This window comes from Theropithecus gelada, chromosome 9 (assembly GCF_003255815.1).
Source record: "Theropithecus gelada isolate Dixy chromosome 9, Tgel_1.0, whole genome shotgun sequence".
Lineage (NCBI taxonomy): Eukaryota > Metazoa > Chordata > Mammalia > Primates > Cercopithecidae > Theropithecus > Theropithecus gelada.
In genome coordinates, this window is record NC_037677.1 from 45,728,505 (window position 1) to 45,747,633 (window position 19,129).

The window sequence follows — 19,129 nt, forward strand, 5'->3', positions numbered from 1 at the left end:
TGTCATTATGATGTTTGCTGGTTATTTTTCCCATTAATTGATGCAGTTTCTTCATAGCATTGATGGTCTTTACAATTTGACATGTTTTTGCAGTGGCTGGTAGTAGTTGTTCCTTTCCACGTTTAGTGCTTCCTTCAGGAACTCTTGTAAAGCAGGCCTGGTGGTGACAAAATCTCTCAGCATTTGCTTGTCTGTAAAGGATTTTATTTCTCTTTCACTTATGAAGCTTAGTTTGGCTGGATATGAAATTCTGGGTTGAAAATTCTTTTCTTTGAAAATGTTGAATATTGGCCCCCACACTCTTCTGGCTTGTAGGGTTTCTGCCGAGAGAGCCACTGTTAGTCTGATGGACTTCCCTTTGTGGGTAACCTGACCTTTCTCTCTGGCTGCCCTTAACATTTTTTCCTTCATTTCAACCTTGGTGAATCTGACAATTATGTGTCTTGGGGTATGTATCTTTGTGGTGTTCTCTGTATTTCCTGAATTTGAATGTTGGCCTGCCTTGCTAGGTTGTGGAAGTTCTCCTGGATAATATCCTGAAGAGTGTTTTCCAACTTGGTTCCCTTCTCCTCGTCACTTTCAGGTACACTTATCAAACGTAGATTTGGTCTTTTCACATAGTCCCATATTTCTTGGAGGCTTTGTTCGTTTCTTTTTATTCTTTTTTCTCTAAACTTCTCTTCTCACTTTATTTCACTAATTTGATCTTCAATCACTGATACCCTTTCTTCCACTTGATCAAATTGACTATTGAAACTTGTACATGCATCACGAAGTTCTCATGCCAAAGTTTTCAGCTCCATCCATTCATTTAAGGTGTTTTCTACACTGTTCTAGTTAGGAATTCATTTAATCTTTTTCTCAAGGTTTTTAGTGTCCTTGCAATGGGTTCAAACATGCTCCTTTAGCTTGGGGAAGTTTGTTATTACAGACCTTCTGAAGCATACTTCTGTCACCTCCTCAAAATCATTCTCTGTACAGTTTTGTTCTGTTGCTGGCGAGGAGCTGCGATCCTTTGGAGGAGAAGAGGCACTCTGGTTTTTAGAATTTTCAGCTTTTCTGCTGTGGTTTCTCCCCATCTTTGTGGTTTTATCTACCTTTGGTCTTGGATGTTGATGACCTACAGATGGGGTTTTGGTGTGGATGCTCTTTTTGATGATATTGATGCTATTCCTTTCTGTTTGTTAGTTTTCCTTCTAACAGTCAGGTCCCTCAGCTGCAGTTTTGTTGGAGTTTTCTGGAGGTCCACTCCACACCCCGTTTGCCTGGGTATCACCAGCGGAGGCTGCAGGACAGCAAATATTGCAGAACAGTAAATAGTGCTGCCTGATCCTTCCTCTGGAAGCTTCATCCCAGAGGGGCACCACCTGTATGAGGTGTCAGTTGGCCCCTACTGGGAGGTGTTTCCCAGTTAGGCTACATGGGGGTCAGGGACCCACTTGAGGAGGCAGTCTGTCCATTCTCAGAGCTCAAACAGTGTCCTGGGAGAACCACTGCTCTCTTCAGAGCTGTCAGGGACGTTTAAGTCTGCAGAAGTTTCTACTGCCTTTTGTTCAGCTATGCCCTGCCCCCAGAGGTGGAGTCTATAGAGGCAGCTGGCCTTGCTGAGCAGCAGTGGGCTCTGCCCAGTTTGAGCTTCCTGCTGCTTTGTTTGCCTACTCAAGCCTCAGCAATGGCGGACGTCCCTCCCCCTGCCAGACTGCTGCCTCGCAGGTTGATCTCAGACTGCTGTGCTAGCAGTGAGCAAGGCTCCGTGGGTGTGGGACCCACCGAGCCAGGTGTGGGATGTAGTCTCCTGGTCTACTGTTTGCTAAGATTGTTGGAAAAACAACAGTATTAGAGTGGGAGTGTACCATTTTTGCAGGTACAGTCTGTCATGGCTTCCCTTGGCTAGGAAAGGGAAATCCCCTGACCCCTTGCACTTCCTGGGTGAGGCGACACCTCACCCTGCTTTGGCTTGCCCTCTGTGGGCTGCACCCACTGCCCAACCAGTCCCAATGAGATGAACCAGGTACCTCAGTTGGAAATGCAGAAATCACCCGTCTTCTGCGTCGATCACGCTGGGAGCTGCGGACTGGAGCTATTCCTATTCAGCCATCTTAGAAGGCATTTCTTGTTTCCTTTTAAAAAAAAAGATTTCAATAGTTTTGGGGGAACAGGTGGTTTTTTATTATATAGATAAGTTCTTTAGTTATAATTTCCGAAATTTTGGTGCACCCATCACCTGAGCAGTGTGTACTGGACCCAATGTGTATTCTTTCTATCACTTACCCCACTTCCCAACTTCCTCCTAAATCCCCAAAGTCCATTATATCATTCTTTTGTCTTTGCATCCTCATAGCTTGAGCTCCCATGTATAAGTGAGAATATATGATATTTGGTTTTCCATTCCTGAATTATTTCAACTTAGAATAATGTTCTCCAACTCCACCAGGTTGCTGTACATGCCATTATTTTGTTCCATTTTATGGCTGAGTGGTATTCCATGGTGTATGTATGTGTATATGTGTGTGTGTGTGTGTGTGTGTGTGTGTGTGTGTGTATATATATATATATATATCACATTTTCTTTTGATTGGTATTTAGTCTTGTTCTTTATTTTTACAATTACAAATTGTGTTGCTGTAAACATGCCTGTGCAAGTGTCTTTTTCATATAATGACTTCTTTTCCTCTGGGTAGATACCCAGTACTGGGATGGCTGGATAAAATGGTAATTCTACTTTTAGTTCTTTAGGGTATCTCCATACTGTTTTCCATAGTGGTTGTACTGGTTTACATTCCTACCAGCAGTGTAAAAGAGTTCCCTTTTCACCACATCCATGCCAACATCTATTAATTTTTATTTTTAAATTATTGCCATTCTTTCAGGGGTAAGGTGGTATGTCATTGTAGTTTTGATTTGCATTTCCCTGATAGTTAGTTATATTGAGCATTTTTTCATATGTTTATTGGCTGTTTGTACAACTTCTTTTGAGAATTGTCTATCCATGGCCTTTGCCCACTTTTTAATTTTTTTTTTTCCTTTCTGATTTGAGTTCATTTTAGATTCTGGAAATTCGTCCTTTGTTGGATACATAGTTTATGAATATTTTCTCCCACTCTGTGGGTTGATTGTTTACTCTGCTGATTATTTCTTTTGCTGTGCAGAAGCTTTTAAGTTCATCAGGTCCTATCTACTTATTTTTGTTTTTATTGCATTTGTTTTTGGGTTCTTGGTCATGAAGTCTTTGCCTAAGCCAATATCTAGTAGAGTTTTACCAATGTTATCTTCTGGAATTTTTATGGTTTCAGGTCTTATATTTAAGTCTTTGATCCATCTTGAGTGGATTTTTGTATAAGACGAGAGATAAGGATCCAGTTTCATTCTTCTGCATGTGGCTTGTCAGTTATCCCAGCACCATAAAGTGGGAAAAGGATACTTTCCCCACTGGTAAATCACAGAATTTGTTGAACAGGGTGTCCTTTCTCCATTTTATGTTTTTGTTTGCTTTGTCAAAGATCAGTTGGCTGTATTTGGCTTTATTTCTAAGTTCTCTATTCTGTGCCATTGGTCTACATGCCTATTTTTATACCAGTACCATGCTGTTTTGGTAACTATAGCCTTGTAGCATAGTTTGAAATGGAGTAATGTGTTGCCTCCAGATTTGTTCTTTTTGCTTAGTCTTGCTTTGGCTGTGTGGGGTCGTTTTTGGTTTCATATGAATGTTAGGGTTTTTTTCTCATTCTGTGAAGAATGATGATGGTACTCTGATGAGAGTTGCATAGAATCTGTAGATTGCTTTGGGCAGTGTAATGATTTTCACAATATGGATTTTACCCATCCATGAACATGGTATGTATTTCCATTTGTTTGTGTCATCAGTGATTCCTTCCACCAGTATTTTGTAGTTTTCCTCGTACAGATCTTTCACCTCCTTGGTTAAGTATATTACTAAGCATTTTATTTTTATTTTTTGTAGCTGTTATAAAAGGGATTGAGTTCTTGATTTGCTTCTCAGCTTGGTTGTTGTTGAGGTATAGCAGTGCTACTGATTTGTGTACATTGATTTTGTGTCTTGAAACTTACAGAATTAATTTATCAGATCTAGGAGCTTTTTGGATGAGTTTTTAGTTTTTTCTAGGTATACAATCATATCATTGGTGAACAGTGACAGTTTGACTTCCTCTTTACCAATTCGGATGCCCTTTATTTCTCTTGTCTGATTACTCTGGCTAGGACTTCCAGTACTATGTTGAATAGAAGTGGTGAAAGTGGGCATCCTTGTCTTGTTCCAGTTCTCAGAGAGAATGCTTTCAACTTTTCCCTGTTCAGTATAATGTTGGCTGTGGGTTTGTCATAGATGGTTCTTACTACCTTGAGGTATGTGCCTTCTATGCCGGTTCTGCTGAGGCTTTTAATTATGACGGGATGCTGGATTTTGTCAAATGCTTTTTCTACATCTATTAAAATGATCATATGATTTTTAATTCTGTTTATGTGATATATCACATTTATCTAATGTATGTTAAACTATCCTTCCATCCCTGGTATGAAACCTACTTGATCATAGTATATCATCTTTTTGATATGCTGTTGGATTCACTTAACTAGTATTTTGTTGAGGATTTTTGCATCTATGTTCATCCGGGTATTGGTTTGTAATTTTCTATTTTTTTTTTTTTGATTATGTCCTTTCCTGGTTTTGGTATTAGGGTAATACTGGCTTCATAGAATTATTTAGGGAGGATTCTCTCTTTCTCTATCTTTTGGAATAGTTTCAATAAGATTGGTAACAATTCTTCTTTGAATGTCTGATAAAATACAGCCATAAATCCTTCTGGTCCTGGGCTTTCTGTTGTTGTTGTTAACATTTTATTTTATTATTACTGACTGAGTGTTGCTACTTGTTATTGGTCTGTTCAGAGTTTCTATTTCTTCATTTAATCTTGGAGGGCTATATATTTTCAGGAATTTATTTATCTCCTCTAGATTTTCTAGTTTGTGTGCATAAAGGTGTTCATAGTAGCCTGGAATGAGCTTTTGTGTTTCCATAGTATCTGTTGTAATATCCTGTTTCGTTTCCAGTTGAATCTATTTGGATCTTCTCTCTCCTTGGTTAATCTAGCTAACAGCCTATCAATTTTGTCGATCTTTTCAAAGAACCAGCTGTTTGTTTCATTTACCTTTTGTATATTTTGTTTCAATTTTATTTAGTTCTGCTCTGATCTTTGTTATTTCTTTTTTTCTGCTGGGTTTGGGTTTAATTTGTTCTTGTTTCTCTAGTTCCTTGAGGTGTGACCTTAGAATGTCTGCTTGTGTTCTTTCAGACTTTTTGATGTAGGTATTTAATGCACTGAACTTTCTTCTTAGCACCACTTTTGCTGTATCCTAGAGGTTTTGATGTTATTTCACTATTATTGTTCAACTCAAAAAATTTTTAAATTCCATCTTGATTTCATTGTTGACCCAAAGATCGTTCAAGAGCAGATTAATTAATTTCCATGTATTTGTATAATTTCAAGAGTTCCTTTTGGAGTTAATTTCCAGTTTTGTTCTACTGGGGTCTAAGAGAATACTTGATATAATTTTCATTTTCTTAAATTTATTGAGACTTTTTGATGTACTATTATATGATCTATCTTGGAGGATGTTCCATGCACTGAAGTAAAGAGTGTATATTCTGCATTTGTTGGGTAGAATGTTCTGTAAATATCTTTTAAGTCCATTTGTTCAGGAGTGTAGCTTAAGCCCATTGTTTCTTTGTTGACTGTCTTAATGACCTGTCTAGTGCTGTCAATGGAGTATCGAAATTCCTCAATATTATTGTGTTGCCATCTGTCTCATTTCTTTGGTCTCATAGCAATTGTTTTATAAATTTGGGAGCTCCAGTGTTAGGTGCATATGTTTTTAGGATTGTGATATTTCCCTGTGGGACTAATCTTTTTTTTTTTTTTTTTTTTTACTGTTGCTGTTTTACAGTCTGTTTTGTCTGATATAAGAAAAATTATTTCTGCTTGCTTTTGGCTTCCATTTGCATGGAATATCTTTTTCCACCCCATTACCTTAAGTTTATGTGAGTCCTTATGTGTTAGGTGCGTCTCTTAAAGAGAACAGGTACTTGGTTGGTCGATTTTTATCCATTCTGCCATTCTGTATCTTTTGAGTGGAGCATTTAGGCCAGCCACTTACAGTCAATGCTAGTATTGAGATGTGAGGTACTATTTTATTCATCATGCTAGTTGTTGCCTTAATAACCTTTTTTTCATGATGTTATCGTTTTATAGGCCCTATGAGATTTATGCTCTAAGGAGGTTCTTTTTTGGTGTATTTTGAGGTTTTGTTTCAAGGTTTAAAACTCCTTTAAGCATTTCTTATAGTGCTGACTTATTAGTGGCAAATTCTCTCAGCATTTGTTTATCTGAAAAATATTTTATCTCCCCCTCATTTATGAAGCTTAGTTTTGCTGGATGCAAAGTTCTTGGCTGACAATTATTTTGTTTCAGGAAGCTGAAGATAGGACCCCAATTCCTTTCAGGAAGCTAAAGATAGGACCCCAATCCCTCTGGCTTGTAAGGTTTCTGCTAAGTCTGCTGTTAATCTGATACATTTTTCTTTATAGGTGGTCTCACAGCTCAAGATTCTTTTCTTCGCCTTGACTTTACATAACCTGATGACTGTGCCTAGGTGACGATCTCTTTGCAATGCATATCCCAAGTGTTTTTTGAGCTTCTTGTATTTGGATGTCTAGATTTCTAACAAAGCCAGGGAAGTTTTCCTCAACTATTCCTTCAAATAAATTTTCAAAACTTTTAGATTTCTCTTCTTCCTCAGGAACATCTATTATTCTTAGTTTGGCCATTTAACATTATCCCACACTTCTTGGAGGCTTTGTTCATTTTTTAAAAGTTCTTTTTTCTTTGCTTTTGTCTGATTGTGTTAATTCAAAAGCCTTGTCTTAGAGCTCTGAAGTTTTTTCTTCTACTTATTCTAGTCTGTTGCTGAAACTTTCCACTGCATTTTGTATTTCTTTAAGTGTGTCTTTCATTTCCAGAAGTTGTGATTTTTTTTTATATCTATTTCTCTGGAGAATTTTTCATTTATATGCTGTATTTTTAAAAATTTTCTTTTTTTTGACTTTTTTTCTGGTATCTCCTTGAGTAGCTTAATAATCAACCTTCTGAATTCTTTATGTGGCACTTCAGAGATTTGTTCTTGGCTGGGGAGCTGGTGTGATCTTTTGGAGCTGTTAGAGAACCATGTTCTGTCTTGTTACCAGAATTACTTTTCTGGTTCTTTCTCATTTGGGTAGACTATTTCAGTAGAGAGATCTGAAACTCAAGGCCTGATGTTCAGATTCTCTTGTCCCATGGAGCGATCATTTGATGTGGTGTTCTCCCCATTCCCTTAAGGATGGTACTTCCTGAGGGCCGGACTGCAGTGATAGTTATTGTTCTTCTGGGTCTGGCCACCCAGTGGGGCTACTAGGCTCTGGGCTGCTGCTGGGGGATGTCTGCAAAAAGTCCTATGATGTGATCCGTCTTCAGGTCCCCCAGCCATGGATACCAGCACCTGTTCTGGTAGAGGTGGCAGTGAAGTGAAGTAGACTCTGAGAGTTCTTGATTGTAGATAATGTTTACTGTTCTGGCTTTCTTGAATGCTGGTTATGCTACAGTGAAGTTGTCAAGTGGATACACTTAGGACCTCTGGTTAGCCAGGATGTTTCAGGCAGTGGAATTAGGTGTTGACTTCCCCTTCCTGGGATCAGGATTATTCTGTTATGTGTTGCTATAATGGCCTGAGTTGGTTGGCCTCTAGCCAGGAGGTGGAATTTTCAGAAGAGCACCAGCTATGATACTAGTACGGGGCTCTAAGTCTGCCCTAAGACGGCCAGGGTAAGTATTTTTGTTTCTCAGGTGCTGGGGGCAGGGTTCAGGGGATAAAGTTCCCCAGAGTTTCTATGTTTTGTGTTCAGCTACCAGGGCAGGTAGGGAAATGCCATCAGGTGGCAGCAGATTAGGCAGGTCTGGTTTCAGACTCTCCTTGGGCGGGGTTTGCTCAGGCCACTGTGGGGTCTGGGAGTTGGTTCTTCGGCCAATGGGATTATGTTCTATAGGGAATCTTGACCACCTCTTGACCACCATATAATCTATGCTGTATTATATAGTTTGCCAGGGAAGTCAGGGATAGCCAGTAGCAAGAGGCCTGACTCATCTCCCATAAAGTTGGCAAGCCCACATATTCTGCAATGCCCCGCTCAGACCTTGCCCCTGCTCTGTTGGTGGCAGTTCTTGTACTCCTGCACTTGCTTGTATCTGCAGCAGCTCCTGCTCCTTCCTCGGACTCTACTCCAGAAAATGTGAGCCCAGTCAAAACCACTACCAATTTCATCCAGGAGCTTTCTTCACCCCACAACACTTTCACAATTCTGCTGGTTGCCTTCCTCAAGGGCCCCAGTGAGATATAGTCAGGAATGGCTTCCCTGTGCTCGAGCTGGAGACGAGGAGTTCATATAAGGCACTTCCTGCTGCTACTTCTACTTTTATATTTTGTGTGACTCTCTAAATCCTTTCATCTCTAGGTAAGGTTAAATTATTCTCCTGTGATCTGGATTTTCAGATTCCTAGTAGGGATGTGTGTTTGGAGGTCGGTTTTCTCCCTCCTACACTCTGGGAACTCACAGTTTTTCTCCTGTTTCACGGAATTTGCAGTGACATGCCTATTTTGCCATTTTTTAAATGAGATTGTTTGTTTTTTCATTGTTGAACTTTAAGAGTTCTTTGTATATTTTTTATTAGAACTTTTCTATCGGATATGTGTTTTTCAAACATTTTCTCCTGGTCTGTAGCTTGTCTTTGTATTCTCTTAACAGTGTATTTTGCAGAAAAGTAGTTTTTAATTTTAATAAAGTCCAACTTATCAACATTGTTTCCTGGATTATCCTTTTGGTGTTGTATTTAAAATCTCATTGTCAAAACCAAGATCGCCTAGATTTTCTCTTTTGTTATTGTTGTGTGGTTGCATTTTATACCCCAAGAGAATATTTTGAAGTCCTAACCCCAGATACCTGTGAGTCCAACAACTTAAGCTGAGGTCCTAATACAATGATTGGTGTCCCTGTAAAACAAAGGAAATTTGGACACAGACAGAGGGAGAAATTCCTGTATCAGCAGAGGCTGAAATTGGAGTGGGATGTCTATAACCAGGGAACATCAAGGATTACTGAAACCACCAAAAGTTAGGAAGAGACAAGGAAACATCCTTCCCTGGGGCCTAAGAGAGGGCATGGCCTTGCTGCCACCCTCAGACTTTTGCCCCCAGAACTGTGAGAGAATACATTTCTGCCTCTTTAAGCCATCCAATTTGTAGCACTTTGTTATGGCAGCCATAGGAAATGAATACATATTTTGATACCAGGAAATCTTTTTCTGTTGTAATAAGTACCTAAAAAACATGGAAGTGGCTTTGGAATTGTGTATAGACTGGAAGAATTTTTAGGTGCATTATATAAAATGAACCTAAAAATTAAAAATTTTCAGGTGATCACACACCTGAAAGACATACTTGTGGCTTGGTACATGGAAGGTGTGGTCGCCAAGCAACCACATCCAGCCTGGGTTGTTTGGTGACTGGATAAGGTATGGGACTGGTAATCTCCAAATCATCCTAATCGCTTTCTTAGAACTATCTGATTGAGGCTAAGGGCATGCCTCTTTCTGTTTGTCCTTTTCTTCTGTTTGTTCTTGAATTAGTCACTGTGAAACTTTAGCCACTCACTTCTAAGTAGCATAGAGTCCCCCAAAACATGAGTACCATTGCTATTCTTTAGGAACAGCTTTAGTACGAGAAGTGGGTGGCTCAGGCATCACTGCCTTATCACAGGGAAGTGTTTTCCACCTATTACCTCATATCTGACTGTGGGGACCACAGAGGAAGGAAAAGGTGGGGAAGGTGAGCTAGGAGAGGGAAGAATTTCAAATGAGGAGAACTTTCTTCTTCTTCTTCTTCTTCTTCTTCTTCTTCTTCTTCTTCTTCTTCTTCTTCTTCTTCTTCTTCTTCCTCTTCCTCCTCCTCCTCCTCCTCCTCCTCCTTCTCTTTCTCCTTCTCCTTCTCCTTCTCTTTCTCTTTCTCCTTCTCCTTCCTTTTTTCTTTTTTCTTTTTTCTTTAACTAGGCTTCAGAAACTTAGGGTTCATACCATTAAATGATGAGAAATCTAGAAGGTTGGTTTTCTCTTCTCATTATTAACTTATCATGGGAAAGATGTCTACAGAGGATAAAGGAGTAGGAACATGCCTTTTCTTTTTTCTCTGTTCATGGCAGGGCTTCTAAAAGGAGCCTGACTATAGCTCTCAGTTCAGACAAGAATATTATAACCATTACTAATGGTCTTCAGTATTTTAAGGAGAAAGTTTATGGACTTAAAAAATTTTGTATCTGCAAAAGATCCATATTGCCCATAGCCCTTTTCTAAATCTTTTATTTTATAGATTAAATGGCTAAAGATTAAGGACAAGGTTGGCCTTTAGACATATGTGGACCCATGGATATGATCTGAGTAAGTCAGGAAGTTCTCTCTCTGATTTCTTTTCATTTTCTTAGTGCAGATGCGTTCCTTGTCCTTTAGGTGGCATATTGGTTTTTCTGGAATCTGTTACGAAACTGTTCTTATCTACTTAAAGGGAACTCATTTGAAGTCTGAGCCTTGAGGGAATAGGTAAAACAGGCATGTTGGAAGGAAAGTATGAGTCTCAGGTGAGTCTCAGGTGGCAGGGACAACTGTGTACTATAATTTTACTTGGAGTTTTCCCTGGTTTGATGATCTCTTATTAAGCCTGTAATTTTAGTCCTTATTTATATAAGCCCATTGACTGCACATTATGAGACATTTGTCTGCAATTCCTCTTTTCATGATAGCAGAACAAGTTAAATTTTGTTGGACATGTATATTTTTACATTAAGAAGATACTAGCTTGTTACTTTTAAGCATTTAGTGGAAAAATAGTCAAATGTAGGTAAGCCTTGTACGCAAAATTATTTGCAGTTAAAAATATTGCAACATTACCTAGTTCGTTTTTCCTTCTTTTGCAGAGATGAGTGTTCTGTGATTACCCTGAGATGATGTTCAGGTAATGCTGTGTGGTTTTTTCTCTCCTGGGAAGTGGAAGGCAGGAACTTAGAAAGTGAGATATAACTAAGAAGGGTCTGTTAATGAGGACGACAATGTATTTCCCACACTAGCCTTTGTCAGAGCTATCTAAGACTACTCCCAGGTTCAGCAATTGGATAGAAGGATTCATAGGTTTCAGCAGGTAGTCACATTCATGGCTAAGATATGGTAGACTGAAAAGGTATGAAGCAAAATCAACAAAGGAAAATCAGACACAATCTCCCTGGAATATTCTCCTTGTGAGTCACGTAGGATGCACTTAATTTTCTGAATAACAAGGTATGAGAACTTGTGTGAAGTGTTGTCTATCAGGGAAGCTCATCTGAACATAAGAATTTAGGGTCTTTATCAGGGGTTAGTCATGGGCACAGACTGTCAGTGCGACTGATAGCAGTCACTGAAATTCCAGATACCTAGAAGGAAGGAAGATGTTTTAGGAGAAATGAGCTACTTTTCTCATTTAGAAAAAATTTTGTATTAGTATAGGCAATGATTTTACCAGCCAAGTTCCCAGACACCAGCCAAGTGCCAGTCTTGTATGCAGGCATTCCTAAGGAGACTCGTCTTGGACCTGGTAGGTGAAGTCATGAACTTTTGTCTGCACACATATGTAATGTGTATACATTCCTGACTTACATGATCTCAGTTATGGAAATGGTTCAGCTGCACCCAGTAAATAAGTAGTTCTTTGGAGTATGGAAGCTGAGGTCTACTAATGAAACTGTGCCCCAAAGAGTTAATCAGTGGCAAAGAGAAATTCTTGAATTTATAGGATTGGTTGATAAAAACAAAAAACAAAAACAACTTTCTGAAACACTGAAATTCTCTCTGCTTTTAAGATAACAAAACTGGCTGAAATCAGTTGGAACCAATATGGCAAACTAGAGTCTACATAGTATGAGCTTGCTGACACCACAGCCCACATTTCCACTGCATGTTTTGTACTAACTCCCCCGGAATTTACATATGTGACCCATGAGACAGCATGAAGAGATACTGCACATACCCAAAGCCTTTTCAGCCACCCTTTTCTTTCTGCCAATCTCCTGCTATCCCCAAATTCACTCCCTCAATGTGTTCTAATAAAAATACTGCCTTAAAAACAGTACATGGAGACAGATTTGAGCTAGACTCCTGTCTCCCTGTTGGTTGACCTACAAAAAAGTCTTTCTTTTCTCAAAAACCCAGTGCCATAGTATTGGCTTCTAACACATTAAACAGTGAACTTTTTTGCTTGGTAGCAGTGATTGGAGGTACAGGAATTGTGTATTTTGAAATAAAGCACCCTCTTGTAATTACTGATACACTTCCGAAAGAGAGAGAGAGGAATGTAGGAAGGAGGGAAGAAAAGAAGTTTAAACAGACAGATGGACAAACGGATGGACCTGAGGTTCAGGAGGTTGGAGGGAGTATGCCAAAGCAATTTATATCATGAATGAAATAAACAGTAGAAGGTTGTTTGCCTTGGCACCTTAATAGCAGAAGCATCCAGATAACAGAGTCATTTCGGAAAGATGTCTTAAGTCATTAATCACTTTTACTTGAACCATTCTAATAATTGAAAAAGTATTTACTCAGAATGTAGCTTATGGCAACGCTATCATCAGTGCCTGGGTTTCAAGGGGTGAAGCATTGTTGACATAGGGTTCCAGTGCCTTTGGAACGTTAAGTCTTCCATTGTTCCAATGGATGCTCACAGTAATCCTTAGTGAGCTTGCTGCTAACACAGATGGTGACAGTTTGTTCTCATGTCTATGATGGGTGGGTAGCAACTATTTTTTAATGTTTAAACTTACATTAGTCACTTGATATTATCTTTATACAAGTGTTTCTATATTTTATTTTAATTGAAGTACATTATCTTTTTGCAGCTTTTTAAAAATCAACTTTATTGAGGTATAATTATGTATAAAGCTTTTAACCTTGCAAATAAAGACGGTTTTCTTTCTTCCTCCCCAATATTAATCCTTTTATTTTATTTTTCTTGTTTTGTCTGATTGCATTGGGCGAACTGTCAGTGGCTCTGGAGGTAGCACTTCAGCACTTCACTTCTCCCCGCTTCCCTCTGAGCCCCCAGCCCTCACACTCACATACTACAGAGAATAAGAAACCATGGAATGACATTTCTTAATGGTTACGTTTATAATCAGAAAAAGCAATACCACCATTCTTTATAAAAAACTAAAAATCATTATTAAAAGGCATAAAACCTGCCAAATAATTACTAGTAGCCTAAGAAGCTTATACTGAGAATTTAGTCACAGGAAATACAGATTTCAGAGGAAAGAACTCTTATCCCTGGGGTGACTACAGGTAGGGCAAGAGTCAGTCACTATTGAACATTTGAGACTTCTTTCATTCCCTTCTCTTCAGGCTAGTATAGGTCTCAGGGAGTAGTGTGTGATAGAACTTTCACAAGAATTAGAGGTAGCCCCAGCCCTGGTGCTAAGAATTGCCAGAGGCCCAAGGTGCTGAGCATGTCATTTTAAATTGTATGTTTTCACATCTTGCACCCAACCCAAAGTCCACTGTGAAGAAATAGTGTTTGTTAGCACCTGTTTCAGTTTTGAGAGAGTTTGAGATAGACTGAAAATCCTGTCCTGGCTGAGGATTTGAGAATATGTACAGTATTCACTGATTCTCCAATTATGTCACCCTGCCACCTGAGGAAAGGTGTTTTGCTTTTGTTTCCTGAGCAAACTAAACACTTGCAGTTTTTCTTTTTTTTATGATTAGATGGGATCACTTTGTTTCATATTGGAGCTTTTGTTCCTCTATCCTCAGCGCTCTATCATAGAATTAAGTAATACTTTTTAAAGGATTTCCCTTTTATCAGGGCTAATTCTCTATTTTCTATACTATTGCACCTTCCCCAGGAGTTGGAGGGAAACCTTTGTCTTACAGACCTGACCACTGGTCCCTCAATATCTTTCACATTCTTTCCCTCAGGGACCGAGTGCCTATCACTCAAGTGATACCTCTGTGACTTCTCAGAGCTCTTGATGTGGACATGCAGATTAGTTACCTGGTGATACATACACGTTCTTTATGGAATTAACTAATTAGTCCCTCAAACATTTCTTGCATGTCTCCAATGTGTTAGTTTAGTGGCTGGAGATTCAAAAATGAAAATGTTATAGTTTCTGTCCTCAAGATGCTTATGGTCCAACCCTAGGAGATGAGTCCAGAAATCATTATAAAACATGGAGCTTATAGGGGAAGCACTTGCAGGGACTTACTTAGCCAAGCTTGAGGGGAGGTGGGAAATATGGTAAAAGCTTGCACTATATTTTCTGAAAAGTTTTCTTCTGCAAATGAAGATTTTGTTTTTATCATATCATACTTTTCATATCATATCATACTTTTCTAGGCTATCTAAAATTTCAGTACACATGTGTTGATGTTGACTTGTATGATCCTATTACTGATTTACTACAGTAGCTGCAACTCAAAATTGAATTAAATGTTAATCATTTTAATATTGCTTTGTTTTGTCTATTTTAAGATACACTAGAAAACATGTCAGGAAAGGGAAATTTATCCAGTTTAATTCTTGTGTTTCTGTAGGGTTATCTGTGACTCACTGCACTGTTGTTTATTAAAATACTAGGATTAGGCATGCATTTCTGATCAAAGCTGTTCTGATGGAAGGTTTGAACAACTGATTGTTGGTATGGTTTGATATGAATTTTAGTTTATTCATCTGTGCACTAGAGAGATCTTACTAATATGTGTGTGTATTTACATAAAGAGGATAAGTCATTGGTGTAGAGGGCCATTCACATATTTATTTGTGGAATGCAAGGTATAGTATGTTTAAACCCTAGTATTTGAATTAGTAATGAGTGTCTCCAGTTATCAAGGAGTGTCTTGAAATTACTTGATGAAATTCGAAACAAAATTTATTTTGTCTTTAGTTAAAATTGTACTATTTTGTATCTTTTCAATCACATAGTTGGTAGGCAGAAGCTTAGGTGTCATTCTTAGAGGTTCTTAGTTAATTCTGAGGTCCTTAAGATCTCATGTCTGCTTCCAGGGAAGGCTCCTCACTGAAATCTGTTACCTCACTACCAGTCACAAGACCACTGCCATCCTTTTGTTTTTGTTTTTAATTGAGACAGAGTCTTGCTCTGTTGCCTAGGCTGGAGTACAGTGTAGCACAATCATAGCTTATTGCAGCCTCTGTCTCGCGGGTTCGTAATCCTCCTGCCTTAGCTGCCCAAGTAGCTGGGACTACGGGTGAGTGCCACCACACCTGGCTATCTTTTTTTTTTTTTTAAATTTTTGGTAGAGATGAGGTCTCACTGCGTTGCTCAGGCTGGCTTCAAACTCTTGAGCTCAAGTGATCTTCCCACCTTGGCCTCCCGAAGTGCTGGGATTACGGGTGTGAGCCACTGTGCCTAGCCCTCCTCCTATTTAAAAAAGATATTCTTCCCCTTGTCAAAGTAGAGTTTTTTAAAAATTAAAAATGTGACTCATACAAATTTGAAATGAAACCAGGTTAAACATTTTACTCAATGTATTAATTAGTGAATAAACCAGGAAGATGGCAAAGGTAGTTCAAAGAGCAGTTTGAGGATCTAGGTTTTTCACTGGCATTTTGAACCAATGTTAGAGTAAGAATGCTAGATTAGATTAAGAAAACTTGGTTAATATCAGACAGAAATAAATTATAATCTTTAGTGTTACTTTATCAGACAGAAATTATTTGTATCACTGCTGGACAAAAATCTATAGGTTACCTTGTAATTGCATTAAATCTAGGACTTTTAATCAGTAGTAAACAATGAACTTAATGAAGTACAATTTCCCCACATAAGTAATCTTTGGGATGGCCTGTCATTATTTTATGACGTTGAAGTGACATTCCACTTGTCTTTTTGCCTTACTTTCACATTTTAGGTTTTTTATTTGTTTTTTTTTTTTTATTTTTTTGTTTTTTTGCCACAGGGTCTGGCTCTGTTGACCACGCTGGACTGCAGTGGCATGATCTCAGCTCACTGTATCCTCTGCCTCCCAGGCTCAAGCCATTCTCCTACCTCAGCTTCTGGAGTAGCTGGGACCACAGGTGTGTGCCACCCATACCCATCTAATTTTTGTAGAGACAGGGTTTCGCTCAGTTGCCCCAGCTGGTCTTAAACTCCTGAACTCAAGCGATCCTCCTACCTCGGCCTCCCAAAATGTTAGGATTGTAGGCATGAGCCACCACACCCAGCCTTAAATAATTTTTTAACACTTATATCTCAAAGTTTTAAGATAAATCTGTTTCACAACATTCATTTTAGATTCAGATTACAGCAATACCATTTTATTTGCTGGTAGTTAATGGAAAGGTCTCCAGACAAAAAGTATTCTTGGTATTTTAACCAATGGGAGCAATGTAACATGGCCTTACAGGCCCTTTATGGGAAGTTAGAAAAGAAAAAATATTTATTCTGTGCGAGAACTTTTTATAGATTGAATGAACAAGAACTCCTTGAAGACAGGCTCTGTAATTAATTCTTATTTATTCAGTACTGAATTCTCAGCACCTAATTTAGCTTAAGTGTGGCATTTAAATAATTGAGTTTCCATTGAGTGACACTGATTGCATTTGTGTGTGTGTGTGTGTGTGTCTATGTGTGTGAGTGTGTGTTTATATAAAGAGATCCATCATTGGAGTGGAGGGCCATTCACATATTTATTTGTGGAATGCAAGGTATAGCATATTTAAGCTCTGGTATTTGAATAAATAAGCGTATCTCCAATTCTCAAGGAATATCCTGAAATTATTTGATAAAATTTCAAATGAAATTTGTTTTAATTGTCTTTAATTAAAATTGCACTGTTTTAAATATTTTGAATTGAGTAATAATATGTCAAAGCTGTGATAGCTCCAGTTGTCTAACAGAAAAATCTTTGGCTTTGTGTGTTTTACTAGGTGAACAAAAATTATTTGCTGGCCCCCAGGATACTAATTAGACCTTTGGCCTGACTCACAGGATATTAAGGTTCCACTTCTGAAGAAGCCTTTTACCAGTCTAATTTAGGGGATGGGAACATGTCTTCACCTAGGGACTTTAGAGCAGAGTCTGGTAGGTGCATCATCTACTTTTGTGGGTATGGGATCAGGAGGAGCTACAGCAGTGCCTCTCAGACTGTAGATTTGCATAGGGACCACCTGTGGATTATTATCCTGCATATTCTGATCTCCTGGGTCTTGGTGAGGTGGGGGACGGGGGCAAGACTCTGCATTTCTAATAAGCCATCACACTTAGAGTAACAACAATTAGACTCTAGTGTTTTACTTTACTCTTTTCAAATAGCATTTTTTTCCTGATTATAAATGTAATATAGGTTTATTGTGAAGAATTTGGAAAGTACTAAAAAGCATAAAAACACAAAACAACAAGACAGTAAAAACAACCTGTAATCTGCCACAAAGCTGTTTGTTTTCATAATTTTGTTAGATGTGAACTCAGGGCTTACACATTTCTAAGGTTTTTGATTTAGCTAAATGTCAGCTGTCTCCCAGCTGACCCATATTGTCATTGTCTTGCTTAAAACATTACTAGCTTGCCATCATTTTTCAGTATGTCTTTTATGCATTTTCTCATTCCTTCCACATTCAGCCCAGCTTCTATTCCCTCTTCTACCTGCCCTCCTTGTCATTATTATTGCTTCCTCCTTAGAAGTGTTTTTCCAATCCTTATCGAGGCATAATTGACGAAATTGTGTATATGTAAGGTGTGCAACTTGATGTTTTGATTTGTCTATATACTGTGAAATGATTACCACAATTAAGCTAACATATCCACCACCTCACATAGTTACCATTTTCTTTCTTTGTGCGTGTGTGTGTGTGTATGTGTGTATTACAAACATAAGATCTACCCTCTTAGCAAATATCATTAAATACAGTATTGTATGTATTATGCTGTACATCAGATCTTCAGAACGTATTCATCTAGTATAACTGATACTTGATACCATCTGACCAACAACTCCCCATTTCCTCCTTCGCCTATCCTCTGGCAACCACCATTCTGCTATCTGCTTTTATGAGCCTGGATTCCATCTATAAGTCAGATTATGCAATATTTGTGTAAGGTGAGGGATAGGAATCTAAGTTTATTCTGCATAGGAATATCCAGTTATTTCCAGGACCATTTATAGAGGAGAATCTCTTGTCCCCAATATATGTTCTTTGTGCCTTGTCATAAAAGAGTTGGCTATAAACATATGGAATTATTTCTGGGTTCTCTATTCTATTCCACTGGTATATGTGCCTGTTTTCATGCCAGTGTCATAATTTTGTGGTTACTATAGATTTGTAGTGTATTTTGAAGTCAGGTAGTGTGATACCCCAAGCTTTGTTCTTGTTTTTTTTTTGTTGTTGTTGTTTGTTTTTATTTTGTTTTTGTTTTTCTTGGCTCAGAATTGCTTTGACTATTTGGAGCATTTTTTGTACGTCCATGTGAATTTTAGGATTTTAAAATTTCTCTGAATAATATCATTGGTATTTTGATAGGAATTGCATTGAGCTCTCAGATTCCTTTGGTTATATTGTCATTTTAAAAATATTTACTCTTTCATTCCATGAACATGGAATGTCTTTCCATTGGTTTGTGTCTTCTTCAATTTATTTCATCAATTTTTTATAGTTTTTATTGTAGAGATCTTTAATCTCTGGTTAAATTTATTCCTAGGTATTTTTTTTGTAGTTATTATAAATGAGATTGCTTACTTGATTTCTTTTTCAGGTAGTTTGTTATTGGTGTATAGAAATGCTACTGATTTTTGCATGTTGATTTTGTATCCTACAACTTTACTTAAAGGAGTTTTTTGGTGAATTCTTCAGGTTTTTGCATTTATGAGAGCATGTCATCTGTAAACAGGGACAAATTTGACTGCCTCCTTTTCAATTTGGGTACCTTTTATTTGTTTCTCTTGCATAATTGTTTCTCCTTTTCAAATTTGGATGCCTTTTATTTGTTTCTCTT

The 19,129-nt window shown here is 38.1% G+C and overlaps 1 protein-coding gene across 50 annotated transcripts in view; it reads left to right on the forward strand.

The window, feature by feature from the left end:
- PTPN20 (protein tyrosine phosphatase, non-receptor type 20) overlaps window positions 1-19,129 on the forward strand; it is a 96,574-nt gene that overhangs the window by 13,963 nt on the left and 63,482 nt on the right. For 14 of the 50 annotated variants that reach the window (XM_025396396.1, XM_025396408.1, XM_025396415.1 and 11 more), the window contains exon 2: window positions 17,068-17,221. The exons of 33 other annotated variants lie outside the window; for them this stretch is intronic. In XM_025396396.1, coding sequence (XP_025252181.1) covers window positions 17,188-17,221 — 34 coding nt within the window. In that variant the 5' untranslated portion in view covers window positions 17,068-17,187. Of the gene's footprint in view, window positions 1-9,599; window positions 9,618-10,604; window positions 10,733-17,067; window positions 17,222-19,129 lie in introns of those variants that run through there. 3 more of the 50 variants (XM_025396397.1, XM_025396433.1, XM_025396443.1) reach the window with 3 other exon arrangements.